General features: G+C 44.7%; 6 protein-coding genes across 6 annotated transcripts; all 6 read left to right on the forward strand.

The window, feature by feature from the left end:
- Positions 1–305: 305 nt before the first annotated feature.
- Positions 306–2,981, forward strand: TbgDal_X4210 (protein kinase, putative; the record flags this gene model as incomplete). The annotated part of the gene is made up of 1 exon (XM_011779299.1): positions 306–2,981. The coding sequence occupies one exon, from the start codon at positions 306–308 to the stop codon at positions 2,979–2,981; it is 2,676 nt and encodes an 891-aa protein (XP_011777601.1).
- A 2,731-nt stretch (positions 2,982–5,712) lies between these two features.
- On the forward strand, positions 5,713–7,350 carry TbgDal_X4220 (hypothetical protein, conserved; the record flags this gene model as incomplete). The annotated part of the gene is made up of 1 exon (XM_011779300.1): positions 5,713–7,350. One exon carries the CDS (start codon positions 5,713–5,715, stop codon positions 7,348–7,350), a length of 1,638 nt encoding a protein of 545 aa, XP_011777602.1.
- A 2,349-nt stretch (positions 7,351–9,699) lies between these two features.
- TbgDal_X4230 (hypothetical protein, conserved) lies at positions 9,700–12,521 on the forward strand (the record flags this gene model as incomplete). The annotated part of the gene is given in 2 exon segments (XM_011779301.1): positions 9,700–11,740; positions 11,740–12,521. Coding segments are annotated over 2 exon segments (2,823 nt in total).
- Positions 12,522–13,677: 1,156 nt separating this feature from the next.
- TbgDal_X4240 (60S acidic ribosomal protein P2, putative) lies at positions 13,678–14,247 on the forward strand (the record flags this gene model as incomplete). The annotated part of the gene is made up of 1 exon (XM_011779302.1): positions 13,678–14,247. One exon carries the CDS (start codon positions 13,678–13,680, stop codon positions 14,245–14,247), a length of 570 nt encoding a protein of 189 aa, XP_011777604.1.
- A 200-nt stretch (positions 14,248–14,447) lies between these two features.
- Positions 14,448–14,870, forward strand: TbgDal_X4250 (60S acidic ribosomal protein P2, putative; the record flags this gene model as incomplete). Its single annotated transcript, XM_011779303.1, has 1 exon — positions 14,448–14,870. One exon carries the CDS (start codon positions 14,448–14,450, stop codon positions 14,868–14,870), a length of 423 nt encoding a protein of 140 aa, XP_011777605.1.
- A 406-nt stretch (positions 14,871–15,276) lies between these two features.
- On the forward strand, positions 15,277–19,095 carry TbgDal_X4260 (hypothetical protein, conserved; the record flags this gene model as incomplete). Its single annotated transcript, XM_011779304.1, has 1 exon — positions 15,277–19,095. One exon carries the CDS (start codon positions 15,277–15,279, stop codon positions 19,093–19,095), a length of 3,819 nt encoding a protein of 1,272 aa, XP_011777606.1.
- Positions 19,096–19,623: the final 528 nt, after the last annotated feature.

Below are 19,623 nucleotides of genomic sequence, written 5' to 3' on the forward strand. Positions count from 1 at the left end.
TGACATTTGCGTAAAGGAAAGTAAGCGTATACTCAGTCACTCCTCGCGTAAGATCACAAGTGGTCAAAAAAAAAAAAATACATATATTTGCACGTATCGTTGTCCTATTTGTGCTGAGCGTATTTGTAGAAGCGTACTGCGTAAACTGGAAACCGTGAGGAAATACTCGTTTAGGAGACTCCTCTGCCAGAGGGGAGGGGGAAGAGTGAAGAGTGCTGACCGAGTGTTATCATCATCATTGTGTCAGCTTGTAAGGATACATTTAATTTTTTTTATTATTGGAGCACCGTTAGCGTTACGACCAAATGTCCTCACAGGACAGTGAAAGCTGGGGGAATTCGAGACAACATTATCAGTATTCGGATGCTTCCGATGAGCATAGGCCAGAGGCGACAAAATTAAAATCTGAATGTTTTCAAAACGCTGGTCGCACCTCTCCCAATCGTCGCCGTGACTCCCCAGCGATACAGCAGGAAAGTAGTGACTTTGCGACAACATCAGATTCGCCTGTGCCTTGCCACTACAGCGAACGAGGGCCTGCAAGTCAAAACGCGCAGCAGAAGGGGAAGGATAGAGGTGATGTTTTTTGCTCGACGGTTACGTCTTCAGACCTGTTTCCCACTGTTGAACTCGACCCACGGATGCTTCCGACTAACTCTACGTCAATGAAAGGAGGACGTTACGCCGCAGGCGACGGGTTACCCCAGACGCAGGAAACAGATAAAACTGACAAACCTGTACGTAACAGGTCTGAGCGCTCCGAAGGAACACCTCTTCCCAACTGTGGAACCGCACTTCGCGATGGTTCAAGACATTCTCATTCGCCAGCGAGTTCCTGCAGAGGGAACGACAGCTTAGTAACAAACGGGACTGCTAGCCAGAGAGAAACAAATGAAGAATCGTGCGATGTGTGTGGCAGCTGCTCAACACACTACGTGAGCGTTAGTCTGGGGTTGAGCGAGTGGGAGACGCTTTCTCCAAATCAAATAAAACTGCGGCAGTGTTTTGATGCGCCTATTGATTCGATCGCTGTGCCCTCTAGCGAAACGCACCGTTCATTAGCACATGAACAGCAGCGACAGCTACTGGAAACGATTATGCAAAAGCATTCAAGGAAACGGATCAAGAGGGTGACGGATTATATCCTTGGGCCCATCTGTGGTGAGGGTACATTAAGCACTGTTCGAGACGCGATTAACATATCATCAAACAATGTTGATCCGTTTCGGTTTCAACGTGTAGCCATCAAGTGCTATAAACAATCCGATTCTAAACTTAGCGAAGGGGCAGGCAGCTCTGATTGTTCACAACTGTCTTCACTGGCGTCTGCAACGAGGCGTCAGCAGGACGAGCTGCAGCGTTTGCGTGAGGCTGAGAAACGAAATTTGCAGTGCTTCTACTCCACAAATATTGTCCGCAGTATTGACGTCTTCTCGCATGAGGGGAAGCAGTACATCGTGCAACCTGCGGCTATTTGTAACTTGGAGCAACTGGTGCAACTCGCCAAATGTCAGAACCGTTGTGCTTCTTGTGATTCAGTGAGAGGCAGACGAAATGTGATTCCATCTTCAAAGGATGGAGTTGATGGCAGATTTGAATTGATGCCCTCTCTGGGGAAACCAGCAGGAAAGTTGCCCCAAAATGATGTCAGCCCCTGCACAGGCGCTGCGAGTTTGCAAAAAATGTCCCCATATAGGAAAGTTACCTCACTTTTTGCGGCGGAGGTGGTGAGGAGCATTATGAACCAACTGCTTCGCGGAGTTGCATATTTACACCGTCAGGGCGTAGCTCACAATGACCTGAAACCACAAAACATACTTCTTTTTGCAGATGGCTTGGTAAAGATAGGCGATTTGGCGAGCGTGTCTGTGAACTACACTGGTCATGGAACTCCAATGTACTTGTCTCCAGAGATCTGTAGATATTTTTATGATGCGGGGAATGAGACGAACGGTAGGGTTGCAGTGGTGGATGCCCTCAAGAACGACATGTGGGGGTGCGGCGCCATCCTTTACTATCTGTTGACGGGGAACACCCTGTGGGAGGACGGAGCGAACTGCCAGAACGTATATCAATTATATCGTATAATTGCGGAGCGGAACACGCCTGTTAGCCTTTCTCATATTAATATACCTGCGGAAACCGAGGATGAACTGATATCCCGTCTTACAGAGTCAGAGAATATTTCTTTTAGGGCCACGGGTGGGTTGCGTCGCCCAACCGCTTTTCCACACACATCTCTTTTACACTTGGCGGCGGGTTTGTTGGACGTCAATCCCGCTACGCGATTAACTGCTGAGGAGGCTGTTCGACACCCATCGCTGCAAGCCCCTCCGGTAGATGATGTGCATGACGCCTTTCCAACTGATATGACACAAGAGGATGTGATGAAGGTGATGTTGGAGTCGCCGTATTACCAGCAGCTCATTAAGTGGGATCGGGAACGACATTTACAGTTTGCAGCGGAATGTTCCCATGTTTTGGGTTTGCAGATACCAGAGGAGATATGCATTTCAGCTCAAAAGCGTGCGGCCGATGGTTGTGGCATGGAGGCGGATGTGGCGGACCCGCTGCTGAGATTACCAAGTTCAATTTACCGTTTAGTGGGGACTGTAAACCCTTCACTTTTCCTCCCCACGGATGAGTTTCATCACTACTTGAGGAAGTTGAAGGTGTCAAACTATGATGTATCGTCTCTAAGGGCAAATCCCTCTGCTGTGAAGATGATGGAGGATTATCTTCATACCGTGATGATGGAGTGCGGCTACACCGGAAGCGTCAATACACGGGACCGGAGCGGGACGAAAGAAGACCAAGACGGCATAAAGCTTTCGACAAGTCAGCTGACAACACGCTCCAAGGAGGACACGTCGCATGGTTTGGCCACTTTTAAAGACGATGATCGATCAGAAACTTTGGATCGTGTCTTCACTGACATGCCAAGTGACGGTCGCCCTAACTTCTGCTGCATTATCATGTGAGGTGAAGGAATAGGTAGTTCAACTCATTGAATAACATGCAGAAAGACAAACTTCCTTTTTCGTTTGTTTTATCTATTATTTTACTTTCTCAAATATTATGATTATATATATATATATATATCCGTTTGTGTCTACGAGGTTCCGTTTTCTTCGCATCCCCTTCTTATCTTTGTGTTTGATTTAGCAGTTTTCTGCTGGTGGTGCAGTTTTGGTACGTCTTTTTCTTCCATCTGTTATGTGAGCCATGTGGGAGTGAAAGGGATCGGAATTTATTTCGCAGGAATTGTTGCAGATACGAAGCTGCTAAACGTTGATACGTTACGGTGTGTTGGTTGTAAAATGAGGGGTAGCTGCTGATCTTCACTTGTGCATGCTTCGTTGCTTGCGCCCTTTTTTTTTCTTTTTCCCCACAAATACTTTATGTTTCCTACTTTTAGTGGGTGCATCGCCACCGAGGTGCATTTTGCAAAGAGAAAGAGAAAAGACTGTAAAGTGGCTGTGCCTCACTTTTAAGTGGGAGCAAAATAGTTTGTTGTTAGTTAATGTACATGCTGAGGGAACTGTGTAGATGAGGGGGGAAATAGTCACATGAGTAGGTTGTAATAACGGAACTAAGTTTTTGTAAACTCTTGTGGCATTAGGGCAGAACGAGAGGGGGAAATAAAGAATTACTTAAAATAATACAACTTTAGAGCACCGTATACCAAGAATCCACAACTAGGGGAGATGTTTATTTAGTTTCCTTTTTTTTTAAATTTGCGCATGTGTTTGCTCTATTGATTTGAAGGAAGAAGTGAGTAAATGTAAGCTGATAAATTTGTTACCTATGAATGTATGGAGGAGGGGTGTGGGGAGAGAAAATGCGTAAGTATTGTTCACTCGTGGTATCGAGTACAGCACCGTGGTAGGCATCCTTCTATCGTGTTTATACTCGTAAAACTTATTTACTTGTTTGTTTATCTATTTTGCTTATTGTTTTTTTTTTTAGAATATTCTTCCTACTTCATCTCCGATATGTCATAACAATGAATCAGTGGAGGTAGGACTACCATATGCGCATACTCATGCAACCGTAGTACATATATGTAATTATAAGTATGATATAATACTATTAACTATTTCACGCATAACCCGTGCAGTTGGTCACAATAATCTTCCAGACCATTTTTTTTATTTTTCTTTTCAAATAGCCTTACCACTCGCGACATCCACTGAGACATCGAGACAACTATTATTGTTATTATTTTCATCATAAACGTTACTATATTTATTCATCTACTTGGTTTGATTTCTTTCAGTTTTGATTCATTATGTTTATTGCTTTGGTGGATAGGTAGCATTTACCTTACCTCCTTGCATATATGTTTAATGAAAAGAAAAAAATAAAAGAAAAAAAGCAACTGGAAGCTCCACTATTCAAATATCTCTTCCATCTTTTCTTTTCTGATGGTCATTTTATATTTAAAAAAAAAATGTGTTTTCTCCCCCTCCTCCCTCCCCCCTTTCCCTTTTTCTAGCAATCGATGTTTCTTCTCTTCTCTTCTCTTTTCTTTTTTTTCTTTTTTTTCTTTTTTTTGTTTTTACCCGTCTCTGATTTTTTTTTGAGGGAAAAATTTAGGGTGTCGGCATATTTACTCCCCTCTCCTCCCCTCTCCTCCCCTTTCCTTTCCTTTCCTTTCCTTTCCTTTCTTTCTTTTGTTTTACAAGTGTTCAACATAAAAAAGAAAATAGGAGGATTTAGAAGTTTTAATGAGTCTGTGTCCAATATTTTTATTGGAGATTTGCTGAAGTGAAAATACCAAATCACCCTTGTGAATAAGAGAAAAATGCCAAAATTAAAAAAAAAGAAAAAACCAAAATCAAATACAACAAGGAATTAAATTTATTTGTTTATTTAAAGACTATGTGGCTTCTGGTCCACGTGTCGGTTAAGGCGTGTGAGGAAATATTAAATTGTGATGTATGATATCACATTATGGTGCGTGCGAACTGGACCATGTTATGCTCATTTTCTTTTATTTTTAATAGGGGGAGGTCATTTAATACTCCATTAATTTTCCTCAATGATGTAATTTGCGTGGGCAGCTCTGCTTTATGTCGTGTTTCTCATGGAAGCGTGTGTTTGTGTGTGGGACACAACGACAAAATACGATCCGTGTGGTTAAATACTGATACAAATGTATGCACATATGTAATATCGTTACTTAAAGTTGTGATAATTTAGTTGGAGTTTAGTAGAGATTTATTTCTTTCGTTTTCTCCCCCTTCATCTGGTGTGTTCCTGTTGTTGTTTCCCTATTTTTTTGTGTGTGGTAGCAGGCATATTCCAGCCCTTTTTTTATTTTTATGTCGGAGAGCCGCTTACTGGTGTCTGTTTTTTTTTTTAATTTTTAAATTTCGCACACACTATTGTTATCTAAGTTAATTCTTACCTCCTTGCTCTCTTTATTAATTTAATTTTTTTTGTCGAAAAGCGGTGAAACCGTCTGGAGTCATAAAGATGCATCTGCAAGGCCGGAAGTATTCCCTTTCTTCTCCGTATGTTTCTTGTTGTTCGTTTTTCTGCTACTGCTGTTGCTTACTGGAAAGAGAGAAAAGAAAATAAAAATTACTCTTAACCTACTTTGGGGAAATAAGCCAACTAACTATACAGAGAAAGCGAAGAAGAAGAAATACAAAGGGGGAAAAAGAAAAGGAAAAAAAAAAGAGGTGACAAGTGCGTCAAAAAGGGATGTGCCAAACCTTAACTACGGACGGTCTGTCAGGTGAGGTGAGACCCGCTTTCACTGAAGAGGAACAAAATCCCAACAGATGCAGCGATGACTCCGGTGATGGCGTCAATTCAATGGAAACTCGAATGAAGGGAGATCCATGGCGTTTTGCTGTTGCTGCTATATTTTGCCTGTTGTCCATTTCAAATGCCATGCAGTGGATTGCATTTGCTTCCATATTCGATGAAACACGTACCTATTTCAATATGACTGCCGTGCAAGTGAACTACCTTGCAACAACATACGTCATCGCTTACGTTGTTGCTGTGTTCCTCAGTTGTAAGTTGTTTGAGGTAACTGGACTAAAAGCGGGAATCCTTATTGCGGCGACAGCCAATGCTATTGGTGCAAGTATTAAACTTGTTGCAGTGTATGCATGGCCACATATGATTCTTTTGTTTCTCGCCCAGGCCTTTAACTCTGTAACAGAAATTCTCACGATTGCAACCCCGCCACTCATTGCTAATCGATGGTTTCCCGTGGAGGAACGTGTGGCCGCCAACGCTGTAATGACCATTTGTCTCAATGTAGGTTGTGGTTTGGGTGCATTAATTCCCGTTTTCTTCGTTAGTCCTGAGAAACAGGAACAGCGCCACTTTGCTGCTCTCTTTTGGTTTCAATTTGGTCTATGTGCCGGCACGTTTGCACTTACCTTTATTATTCCCCAGCTCCCACGGCAATCACCAAGCTACGCTGCTGACAGACAACAGAAAATGGAGGCGAAACGTTTGAGAACCTTACGTGAACGCCAGAACCGTCAAAGTGGTGCCGGAGCTCCCGCTGAAACGCAACCACCACTTGAAGTAGTAGAGGATGATAGACTAAATATGTATGACGATGATGATATCGAGTCTGTCGCAGAACCCATCAATGTCTTTTCCACGCTGGGGGACACTTTCCGAGCGATGAGAACTAATTCCTCCTTTGTTTTTCTCTCAATTGCAAGCGCCGCAGAACTCGGTCTCATTTGGTCCGTGGCGACGGTGCTTCCGCAGTGCCTTGTGCCATTTGGTGTAACTGGATCCGAATCGGGGTGGATAAGTTTCCTGAATCTTGTACTTGGCAGTGTTATAGCCCCAATTGTCATGCATTACTTTGGCCAAAATTGGAGGCACAAGCAGTCACTGCTTGTTATCTCTATCATACTTGTTGTAAATGTTTGCGCTTTGTGCCTTTGCTACTATTTTGGTCCTTCTGGCGACGACCACCGTATTTACTATGTCGTAGTTGTATTCCTTCTTTGGGGCGGAGTAGCCGGACTTTGCCAAAACTTCATGTTGCCCATCATGTTTGATTTCGTTGTTGAGTTAACTTTCCCTATGAGGGAGTCCACAAGCGCACCAGTACTGACGTGGGCGGCATGTTTGTCTAATTTGGTGTTGACCGTAGTTTTTGGTGAAGTGCTTGGGGAGAATCCTACGCGAACTGATTCAACAAAGGTGCTTCTGGGAACCGTCATTGTGTGTATTATCGGATGCGTTGCGCTCGTGTTGGTTCGCCCTCTCAAGAGGAGGGAGGAATTTGAACATCGTATGGAAGAGTTGGATCGTGCGGCATTGCAACTTCCGCAAGATGCCTCCCACGAGAGAGTCAGATGAGACTCGCTGATGTTGTGTTTAGTGAGGTGCTCCATACATCAAATAAATGAATATTTATTAATTTATTATTGTTTATTTACGCGTTATATAAACCGAAGTGTTTGTTTTTGTATTTGTTTAAAACCGTTTGCTTATAGGGAGCAAATGGAGCATGATGGAAGAAAAAAATAAATAAGGACACATAGTGAGACTGGTTGTGCTGTAATTGTGCGGTTGTGTGTTTTCTGTCACATCTGAAGAAAAGATAGAATTCTTCTATTTTTATTTTTTCTACCGAAAGGGCGTAGTTTCCAAACAACGGCGGCGGCCTTTTGCAGTTGTGGAAGAAGGTGGGAAGGGAGTGGGAGGGGGACGAGGTGTGTTACTGCTTTTAGTGAGAAAATATATGAGCACCGCATATATATTCTACCTTACTTTTTTTTCTATTCTTTTCTTGTTGCCACTCGCTCGTGGACTGTTGTCTAAACATACAGACAAATGTATATAATATATATACTTATATATTTATTAATTTATTTATAATTGTGTCTGTATTTATATGTATGTTTGGTAACTGATCATGTGAAAGGAGGAAAAGGAAGATACGGCGGTGGAAGAGGAGAACGAAATAATAGAACGAAAATAAATGAAAAAGGAAAGGAAAAATGGACATGAAGTGAGGTGAGAGGCAAATCACATTAAATCGAACACGAAATTTAGTAGAGTTCGTCATTGTTTGTGTTAGGGTGCTTGGAGGGAGAAAAGAAAGGTTTTTTTTTTGTAGTGGTAGGAATGTTATAAACAGCCAAAATACATTGTGCCTTGCGTTCTCAGTTCTCAAGGGATTAGCACATTTACCTTTTTTTTCTTCGTTTTATTTTGTTATTTCATGTGTGAGCACTTGTTCTCTCTTTTTTTTTTCCCGCTTTTTTTTCCTGGTTCCTTAACTAACTCTCGTCGGCAATTCAGCCCTCGGTACCAGAGTATTTTTTTAATTTTTAGATAGGTTACTAACCCTTAATTACCCTCCTTAGTGAATTTCTACTTTTGTTTGCTTTTTTTTTAAATATTATCTTTCATTTTTTTTTTACAATGCGGCGGGCGATGATACAAAAAAAAAGAATTTCTCTCCCATGCTTCTTTTACTGTTTCATGTGTCAACGCTGTGATACGTTATTATTGTTATCCGTTTATGCTCACATTTAAGCAGACGTGTGAAGGAAAGCAAAGAGGAAAAAGAAGTTTGGTAAAATGTTTGTTGAACGCATGCTACTGTATAACTTTATTTCGCATATCTGCATTTATTAACTCGTTGTTTCTTAGATTATATATTTGGTTTCCTTTTTTTTGTTTTTTTCTTTTATTAAAGGGTAAAGTTGTTGTTTGCCGTTGTTTAGAATCAACATTCTCCCCCTCCTCCCCTCAATACTTGAAGATGTAGTCACTCTTCTTCCTTTCCTTTCATGGATTCGTGACAAAAAGAATTACCTCATGGAGGTATAAAAATGCGAAATGTTCCGTTTCACTCATTTCACTTCTCTGGGAAATTTTGTGTGGCTGCAGAGATTCCTGTTGTTGCGGATGCGGGTATATATATATAAATATATTTATATTCCTTCTGATTTATTAGCAAATTGATGCAAGAGCATCGTGGCTTGTAAGGCATGACTGTTAAGATTTCCTTTCGTTTCCTAAAGTGAAAATGATGAATATATGCGTTATTCCAGCACTGAAGCATAGACATGAGCAGGTGCCACATGTGTGGACTGTGCTTCAACATATTGTTTGCGTTTGAATGTCGATTGGAGGTTTCGTTATTTGATTTAAACCTCTGTAAATTCTATAGGGTCTTCACTTTAGCTCGGGCAGAACGCAGTGAAAGTGAGGGATCTGTGGAACGAGGCAGCCGGCACTGTGTTGTTGGTGGTTTCGGTTCCTGAAACTTTGTGTGTTTTAAAAAAGGAAATCACACACATAATCGTCACTATGAGCAATACATAGTGTGGCAGGTGTGTGGTTATTTATTGATTTATTTCGAATCTTCAGTATATGCAAGTTTTTTGGTACTTAAACGTCGCTACAACTGAAGTAGAGGTTCCTTCGTTTCCCTAATATTAGCTGTGTGGAAGATGAGTTACTCCATATGTGGTGTTACTTGAGGATTGTTCGGTTAATGAATCCATTTATATTCGAGAAAAGAAGTGATTTTTTTTCTTTGCTTCGATGTCTGATCTGCTGCGCTGGAAACTAAGGTAGTGTGGTTGTTGGCGTACTTCTCACATATACCTCCCCCTTTTCACATTGTTTGTTGTTGTCAATTATCCATATCAAAAGTTAAAGCGCAGGTAATAATTACATTAATAAAATCTCATGCCGCGGTTGTTGTTACCGTGTGGTGTTGAGCTCATCAACAGCAGCACCTCACAACCTCATGATATGTTGGTGAATGAGGAACAGAGAGGACTTGAGGAGCGATCGGTACTGAATGCCGAAATGGACTTTTTCACCGACGAGTATCTCTCTGCTCACGCAGGTGCCACCCGCCCTCATACCACCACTAGCGGGAACACAAGGGAGACATGCAATGGAGAGCAGGGATCGTGTGTTTCACAGGAAAGGACTACAGAGGGTTCAATCGCAGCGATCGATTGCGATGTTTCACTGCAACTCATTCAATCGGGCCGGGGCAGTGGCCACAGTGTTGTATACACTGTTCGTGTACCTGCGGCGGTCTCATTCTCATCCCCATCGACAGAATCGGAATTGGCTGCTAACGGCTCTGCTACCTCTCTGCGCCTGCAACAAATTGTCAATTCAGAGTGGCGGAACAGGAAAGAGGAAATGACCAACATGGGTGGCGCATGGGAGGGAAGGGAATCCACTCCAACCGCAGCCACCTGTTGTTGCGATGCATTTGATTGCGAAGAAGCTGCTGCTGGTCCCAACTACCCCGCTGACCGTTTTCGTGGCCGCAGGTTGGCGACGTCCAAAGCAACACCTTATGGAACGGGAGCCGATCCTTCTGCTACTCATTTCGGAGAAACTTTCCGTAACGCTGCCTTCAGTATATCAGAGACTGGGATCAACCCTGTCTCACATCTGCCGCCCGTATGTGCGGTGCGGTTACCACCCGATTTTGTGTTCGGGTTACGACTTCCACCAGATACGGAAAGGCGACTTGTTGAGCTGTACAATGGCGGATCAGTAACTCTGAGAGAGGTGAAAACACCAAAAATTCCCAAGTGGCTCACCGCTTTTCTCTACACCTCGGGGGTGCGTTGCCAACTTTCCACACCACTTCCTTCGACTCCGGAGACGAGGCTGGTCGGAGGGTTGATGAACAAGCTTTCCGCAGTTTCCGTGTTGGAAGGGTTTTGCATCGCCGCTCTCCATGTTGTTTCTCATATGGGTGAGTTACGGTTGCATAACGGGGGCCAGAAACTTCACGTGAGTGAAACGGCAGTGGTGGATGATGCACAGCGTTGGTTGCTGGATGAAGGTGGCATCTTTGCTCACACACAGGAGGAACAAATAAGGCTCTGGCTGCATCGTTATGTCCCGCAAGAGGCATACACAAATGGCAGGGATGGAGATGTTGCGCAAAGAGACGCAGATTCAACTTCCGTGTATCCATCAGCTGTGGCCGTTGTGTACTACATCGCCATTGAACTAGCACGGGGACTGTTCCCCTGCATTCTTTCAGGGTTGGAAGCTACAATTCTTACTGCATTGCAGCCACTTCTCAGCGCACAGACTCTGATCCCAGAGGTTTCCGGATGCAGATCATCGCGTTTACCGCGGCCAGCGAGCCACAACCGTGCGATTTCGCTGCTGACACAGAGCCCTATGTCTTGGTGGTGGTGGTGGCGGCAACGTGACTCCCACAGTGATGCTGTAGAGAGAGACTGTAATGGGAAAAACAAGGCTCTTTCCTCCTTCCCACTCCGCTGTCCGAATGCAGTCGCCACTGCAAGGGGATATGGCGCGGTCCGAGTTTTAAAGTTTTTTTCATTCTTCTGCGTAGAGCAAATCACGGGTGAGACACGGCACGTTGAAGAAGCGAGAGAGTTTTTCGAGGTGGCACAGTTCCTTGCTTCGTCCTCAGCACTTTTCAGTGAACTCCTATTGGATCGTGAGGTAATGAGCGTCCTGGAGCGAACTACAACAGAAGTTGGTAAACTCACTCGTAAAGAAACAGAAGATTGCGGTCATGGTCGAGCCAATGCTGAGCCTTCACAAGTAACGCGGATCCTGATGCGTTGCTTCGTTGTGCTTATCTGTTGGATGGCGTTTCGGCCCTCAGGGTACTCTCGTTCACTTGCGCGAACGTACTTTGCATATATTCTGCGCCCCGCCTCCTGCTTGTGTGAGCTGTCGATGAATAGGGGAATGATATCCGGTGCGGCTAAGAAGGATGGGTAAATTCGGCATTAGTGGCTTGCGTGCACGATTACTTTTCAAAAATATCTTCGCTGTTGCATGCGGTTCGTGGCTTTAGCCGCCCACAACGCCGTCGAAGGCAGCAAGCGGATTTTCCTTCCCGAAACCCGTGGAGACCTCTTGGGTGTACTGAAGAGGTCAGTGTTCTTGGTAACGGCGATTGTGGTTGTAATGATGACCAAACAACTGTTACTTCACGCAGTCATGCATCTGCAAGTTCCTTCCTCCCCACCCACTCTTCAAACGGCATTGCAACAAATCCCGCCCATCACCTGCTTACACGCGGTTTGTCTTGCGCTACTTCCGAGGATGAACTGATATTCTCGTCGCATTCGTTGCGACTTCTCCGCCACGCCATCCGCCATGCCCGTGGTGTTCTTCAGTCACTTAGAAGTGATGTGCTCGGAACCAGCGAATGCACGGCAGCTTTTGACGTGGTGACCGGTTCAAAGCGGTTCCGCGAGAGTTCGGGTGCCAGTACCTTAGAAGGGGCATATGACCAATGTGCACCGCAGTGTGAGATGAAATGCGCATGTGCCAAAACACCACAACTACATCATTTTTTGGGTGAATGCGAGGACCCTTCACTATATGTCGGAGGTGTCTTATGGAGCGTTTCAAGTGAAGATGAGGAGGATAGTGCCGGTATATTTACCACCTCCACCACAACCAACCCAACAACACCAACCACCGCGAGTAATAGTGGCACCGGCAGCGCGATTGAAGCCACATCGTGGCATTTTGTTGAATAGTGTGGTTGGATTGTTGTTATCATTCACTTATTTTAAAGGGGGAAATATGCTCAAAACTAATCTCATTAATACTACCACCACTGCCTCCCTGCGGCTATGGCGTTTTAAGTGCATTGGGGGGTGGTACATAGACAAAACGTTTTCTCGTCGTTGTAGTTCGAAAATCTTCCCCCTTCTTATTTTATTTTCCCTTATCGCGCTTATCACTTCGTTCTTAACAGCGCTGATTACTTTCTCTAGCGGGTGTTGTGAAACTGCATGGAAGACTTTTCTTCTTTCTTTTTCTCCATACGATTATTTCTATCATTAAATATTTCGTTCTTTCTCGTAGTTATTTATACTGTGTTTATCTTCCCTCGTTTTCTAAAAACAAAAATGCCTTCTCTGTGTTTAAGTTATTTTTTCTCTTTAAAAAAATAAATTATTATTATTATTATTTGTTGGTTACCGTGTATTCAGCCGTAGAGGCACTTTAGTTCCCGCGTTTGAGAGTGAAACCAGAATATTTGTTTAATCTTCACATGCGTAACAAACAGAAACCCCTCGTTACGAGAAGGGATATGAATGCTCCATGCGAGAAGAGTAAGCACAAGATTTTATCCCCTGCCACTTTTTTTTCTTTTTACACTCCAGTTTCACAGAGTCATAGCACCTACTCCCGGAAGCGCCTCACGTGTTCTGATATGGGAGTCACTTTTTCATTTTCATTTCATTTCATTTTTAATTGCTCTCTCTTTTATATGTGATCCCTCTGTTTCATTAATTTCAAAATCGTTATATTAGCCTTTAAAAACTTTCAGTGTGATCTTTCCGTTGTTATTTTACCATCCCTTATTCTTCCCACTTTTTTTTGCTTTTTGATCATATGATCAATTTTTTAAAACAATATATTATTTCGATTCTTTACTTTATTGATTACTTTTGTTTCTTTTATTGTTTTCTTTACTGTTTGTTTGTTTTTTCAGTTGATGAGATTGTGATTTTGACAGGTTTTGTTTTTTGTTTTGTTCCTCTCCTCCACACCAACGAAAACAGAATGGAATAAATATTCAGCAAGGTGAGGAAAGGGAGAGAATGAGAGATGAGGTGAGGTGAAACGATGTGACATTGCCACTCTGCAGGAAAGATGGTAAAATAACCCATTTCTTGTAATATTATGGCGTTGCGCCTTTCACATTCGTCACAGCGAAGCCGATACATTTCTTCTTCCGCTTTCCACATACGTCAATTTCCTCTTTTTTTTTTTTACCATATATTGATTAATTTTAACTACCGAGACAATTGTCGTTTGTGTCAATTCACTTTCTATTACGTTCTTTTCTCTTGCGCCTCAACCTCATATTTTCAAAACCTAATGAAAAGGTTCTACTGTAAAGGGAGGATGGCACAATCGATAAACCCTGCAGACACGTTAGCGTGTACATACGCTTCTCTAATGCTGAGCGATGCTGGTCTCCCCATCACTGCTGAGAGCATTAACTCCGCCTGCAAGGCTGCTGGTTTGGAAGTACGTGACACACTGCCCATCCTTTTTGCTCGTTTCCTTGAGAAGAAACCGATCGAAAGCCTTTTAGCTGCCGCTGCAGCCGTTGCTCCTCAAGAAGGAGCTCTTCCTGCTGCTCCGGCCGCTGCTGCCGCTGGTGGCGCTGCTCCTGCTGCTGCTGACGACAAGAAGAAGGAGGAAGAAGAGGATGATGACGATATGGGCTTCGGTTTATTTGATTGAGCACCCGTTTTGACGGCGTCGCTTTGAGCAACCTACGACGGACCAAAGTTGTTTGATTTCATTTTCTTATTTTGTATCCCCAGAAGGCGTTGTGCACTCTTTCTTGTTTTGAATAGCTTCTCCTTTGTTACTCGGTATCACGAGTCCACACACTTTTCCAACCACATACTAGAGGCTAGTCATCGCCGTAAACATTTGTGATGCACTTTGCTCCATCTCCTTTTTTCCTCGTTTGGTATTTGTATGCACATGAATATATAGCAGTCTTGCGCCCAAGGATGGCACAATCGATAAACCCTGCAGACACGTTAGCGTGTACATACGCTTCTCTAATGCTGAGCGATGCTGGTCTCCCCATCACTGCTGAGAGCATTAACTCCGCCTGCAAGGCTGCTGGTTTGGAAGTACGTGACACACTGCCCATCCTTTTTGCTCGTTTCCTTGAGAAGAAACCGATCGAAAGCCTTTTAGCTGCCGCTGCAGCCGTTGCTCCTCAAGAAGGAGCTCTTCCTGCTGCTCCGGCCGCTGCTGCCGCTGGTGGCGCTGCTCCTGCTGCTGCTGACGACAAGAAGAAGGAGGAAGAAGAGGATGATGACGATATGGGATTCGGTTTATTTGATTGAGCACCCGTTTTTGGCGGCTTCGGTCGCCGTTGGTGTAGCTGGACACGTGGACGGCAACTTTTATTTCTTCCCTCCTTTTTCGCTTTCATCATTTTATTTACTGCACATTGTTTTTCGTCTTTGGGACCAATGTGGTCGCGAAACGCATGCCGTCCGTACGCACTGTCAGATACTCGCTGCTCTTGTTCAACCGCTTTTCATTCAATGAAATTGTTGGCACTATACCCAATTTGTAATAATGATAATAATTATAACGACTTCATGCTATAGATTCGAGGTGGATTAGTAGTTTCATACCCTCTGTCATTTTTTGTCGTGTTGCCGGAAGGCGAGACAGGTAACTCCAATTAATACGATTGTTCCAACACAATCGGGGTGCCAAAGCATCCAGTTTCGCAGAGCCGCTATGAGCGGCCGCGGAGGATCTCGTGCACAGTCACCATGCGTGACCCCTTCGCGGTGTTTCTTAACGAACCCCTTCAAAATCTCACCTGCGCAAACACCGAAGACAACGTACCTCATGCGAATACTTGGCGAAAGTATACGGCGGTCAAGTAACGTCGTGGCAACAGTGGCAGCCACTGTCGTGTTACTTGAGGATGACGGCTTCTCCACCAATTCTGAGTTATTGATGAAGTGGTGGCGTATGTTGGAGGGATGTCTCGGGGAGTTGGCGGGTGTCGTGAATAGCTGTGAAGAGAATATCAGGGAGAAGGACATGCGTGTTTTGCTTGCACTTTCACATGGTTTTGCTCTTGCAGCCCAATTGTCATCATTGGAACGTCGGTTCCTCGCCTGTTTACATCGTTTTGCCGAGGTTTGTGAAGGGGCTGAAACTGTTGGTGCGGGGGATAAGCTATCTGGTGCATTGTCAGACATTACTTCCCTGTTGAAAGAGGAAGAAACGATACTGGTAGCGATTAGAAGACAGGAAGCAAATTACATCGAGAAAACTATCGCACTCCAGGAAGAGGTATTTCGTGTGGGGGAGGAGGGTGAACCGTTTTTCGGCAAAGTGGAGGAGCCCGAGACGAGAAGGACGTACTTGGGGAGTCTGTGGCATGCTCTCACTGCGCCATTTGATGATTCGGAAGAGGTGAATAATGAACAACTAGTCGCTGCGGACGGGGGCGATTGGAGTCAACTCATCTCCACCTTTGGCAGCGGTGGTGGGGCTTCAGTTTGCAATTGGGACGACTCAATGTTACTAAACTCAATCGTGGAATGCGCCTTCGCGTCCGCGGAGCAGCAGCACACGCTTCTTTCGGAGCGCAATTTCGCAGTAGCGCTCTTCTTGTTTTCTACGAAATGTAACGTACTGGAGGAGTTGGTGGAAGTCTGCTTCCAGTTGAGACTCGGAAACGGTGGTCTGTTTGGATTTGAGAGACTAATGTACACCGATGTGTCATCACAGCGAGAAAGGACGGTAGATTGGCTCTCTACCATTTTATCGCCGTTACGCGAAGATGTTTTGCATCTAGAGCTTTGTGACGGCAACCCAAAACCCCCATATTTTGTGGCTGTAGTTTTCCTTACATTACTGTGGAATACAACATACTGCATGTGGAAGCGGGGGTGCATTAGGGAGGCATACGAGTGGTTGCGGGTAATAGACTTGGGACAACTGCGGCGGATGGCGAAGGCTGAGGATGAAAGGGGGATGAGGCGAGAGATATCTCCGGAGAGTGGAGTCAACAGTGAAGCCGAAGATGTAGGAAATGTACAAGAGGAGTTGAAGTACACTGGATCACTTTCGTGGGATTACATTGTGCACCGGGCAGCGGGGTGTCCGGGACCCGATCGGGCTAAACAAGTTCGCAGACATAGCGAAGTAGATTTTAGGCATGATAGGAGCGGGCAACTAATGTGGTTCGTCCACCACATTAGTTGCCTGAGGAATGCTTGTGCTCTCGCTCTTCTTTGTAGTACCCCACATGATGTAATGTACATTATATCCAAATTTCATCACTCGCGCCGCTGGCAGCGGCGTCAATGTGTTTATTTACACGAAAGTGCGAAAGACGCCGGAACTAACCTCTCGGCAGAGTTTGGAGTTGTAGATTCAAAGTTTGAAGTGTTATCCCTTACTAATTTTATCGTGGAGAACTATCTTGCAAGGCGTTCTGTGCGAATGTATCATTTTCGATCCCCGTCATCACCGAGGAAGGCAGCGTCTTCAGACACGACTATTGAAGGGTCGGTTCTGCATGTGTGTGATGAGCTCATTTGTAGCATGAGTTACGGCAGGTTCTCTGGAGTTAAGGAGATGAAGGAGGCGATGTTTTCTGAGTTGTTTGGTGCCTGTTGCGAGGGGGAAATCGATGAGGAAACAGGAGGAGAGGCAACAACTGAAGGAGATGATGGTGGTCAGAGAAGACTTAATTGGTTGGAGGTGCACGTTGCCAAGGTGGCTGTCGCCTTCGTTCGGGATTTTCGCGGTAATATATATTTTCAAAACGCTTGGGTGGGAACTGAAAGAGGTGCAAGAAGTGAGAAACATTCGGGTGGTGGTGCCGAAGAGGCCAGTTGGTCCTCAGTGTTGCCGTTGGTTAAAGGTTTGCATGGTTCTGCTGCGCACCCACCGATGCCCACAGATGCTGGAGGAGGGAACCAACCCATTAACGCCTGCTCCCAGGGAGCAACACACCATGAATTTGAAAAGGAGCCCCAAGGATTGTTGCGTCACGTCAGTTGTATGGTTCCAGTGCGGATGACACCTCCTCGGGTCGAGCATCAAGCAGAGAATGAGAGGTGCACCTTGTGGCTTCCTTCAAGAAAGGGTGTTGGACTACTTCTACTTCCAGAGGAAACTGATTTGAATGGAGAATACGATTCTTTCGGTGAGGTTGCGTTGCGATTGTTGGTTATTGCATGTCGATATTGTGACTCAATGAAACTACTCCCCCTGCACAGTCGTTTTTCCCATCATGCAGTGCCAGAGGCCGGGAGAGTAGATGCTGAGAATAACGATCATTTAGGCGGATGGGACAGTTGTCATGCGTTGCTGCCCTCTGTCGTGCATGAACTTAACGTTGGGCTTTCACTAATTACTGACGAGCTTAGGAGCAGCGCCGGGGGTGATGTTCTCTCGGTGTGGCATCAACAAAGGGACTCAAGCATTAGTCGTTTCCGTCTCAATCACTTAGTTAGCGTTACTTTACATGGATTGTGCTCTGATGCGTTGACTTCGATAGAACTACAGATGCGGGAGGAGTCGTCTGCAATTTCGGCTCGATGTACTATTAGCCAAGCAGTGGGTGCGGTACAGGAAAGCGATCAAGGTGAGCTTACCGTCATAGACTCATGCAGTACTCCTAGAGATCTTCTGTTGGATTCGTCGACAAGAAAAAGCAACGAACTGTTTATGCCCTCTCCAGCAAGCCCATTTCATCTAGGGGATAAGAGGCAATCATCATCAGCGTTTGCTCCGGATCTTTCGTTTGACTTCTCTGCCTTTAATTCGGAGACATTGTACGCTACAAAGCAACTGGTGAGGGAACTTACGGAACGTGAGGAGAAATGGAGGCGAGCTACTGAGGACGATTCACTGCCTCCAAACACAGAAGAATGTGGCATTAGTGTCTTGCCTTGGGGAGCTCGAAAGTTGCTTCACGATCGCCTGCCGCTCATGTGGCAGTTTGCACCGTGGCGCCTTATATACGGTACGCGTTTCCATGGTTATAGTTACTCTAATATGATAAACGCGTGCCAGCACGAAGTCAACAACGCTAAGAGGGACGGGAAGCAGCCGAAAATGATATTGTTACTGGAGCTAGACATGTCAGCAGTGTGTTTGGAGGATGTCGTGACTGAAGAGGGAAACGAAAAAAAAGGAGGGTTCGTGATTGGTGTATGTATGTCACATCCTCTTTCTTTGGACAATAGGAGATTTTACGGTGGGAGCACAACGTTTGTTTTTCAAATACGTATTCCTCCTTCTCCACAGGAGCCCGCAATCCGAACTTTCCATGCCACGGGGAGGAATGAAAAGTTCATAAATTGTACTCCCCAAAGAATTGCCATAGGTGGTGGAGGTGGCTGTAGCCTTTTTCTCAGTAACTCTATTTCTAGTGGTTCCACTGCTGCATGCGTCACGTTTGATTCCCCACCACTAACGCACTGGAGAGATCCATCGTTGCCGTCGTTGAGCGCCGGTCCTTCCACCTCAGATAGCGTGAGCAGCTTTGATATTCGGACTGTCGAGGTGATTGTCGTTGGAGAGTAGCAATGTAACTCACCGCTTACTCCTGGCACCGTGTTTCTTTTTTTTTTCCCCTTCTCTCCCGTCTTCGTTTTTTTTTTCTTTTCCGTGCATATGTCTTCTCTTAAGGGGGTTATGCTTATGTTTTATGGTCTCCTCTTCATTTCTTTGTGCACTGTTTGACCCTTTCAGACTCACACATTATTCGTTTGCTTTTCATCTTTATCGTATCATCTGATGGTCGTGTTTTTTCTTCTTCTTTTTACATTCTTTTGTTAATGGTGCCGGGTGCTATCAGTTCCCTTGTTCGTCACGGATGAGTTTTTTGCGCGCAAGGAGGAGACAAAATGCTGCAGTAACATTGTTGTTTCCCTTTTATATATATATATATTTTCCTTATTGGCGCTTGTCTAAAGGCAGGCCGCTGCGTGCGAAGCATCATAGGAGAAGGTGTAGGGGAATGCCAGAACGAAAATGGCCACATCAACAAATAAAATATGGGCTTATAAACTTAGTGAATTTCTTTCTTGCTGCTAATGACGCTTGTGGTGT

This window comes from Trypanosoma brucei, chromosome 10 (assembly GCF_000210295.1).
Source record: "Trypanosoma brucei gambiense DAL972 chromosome 10, complete sequence".
Classification (NCBI taxonomy): Eukaryota; Euglenozoa; class Kinetoplastea; order Trypanosomatida; family Trypanosomatidae; genus Trypanosoma; species Trypanosoma brucei.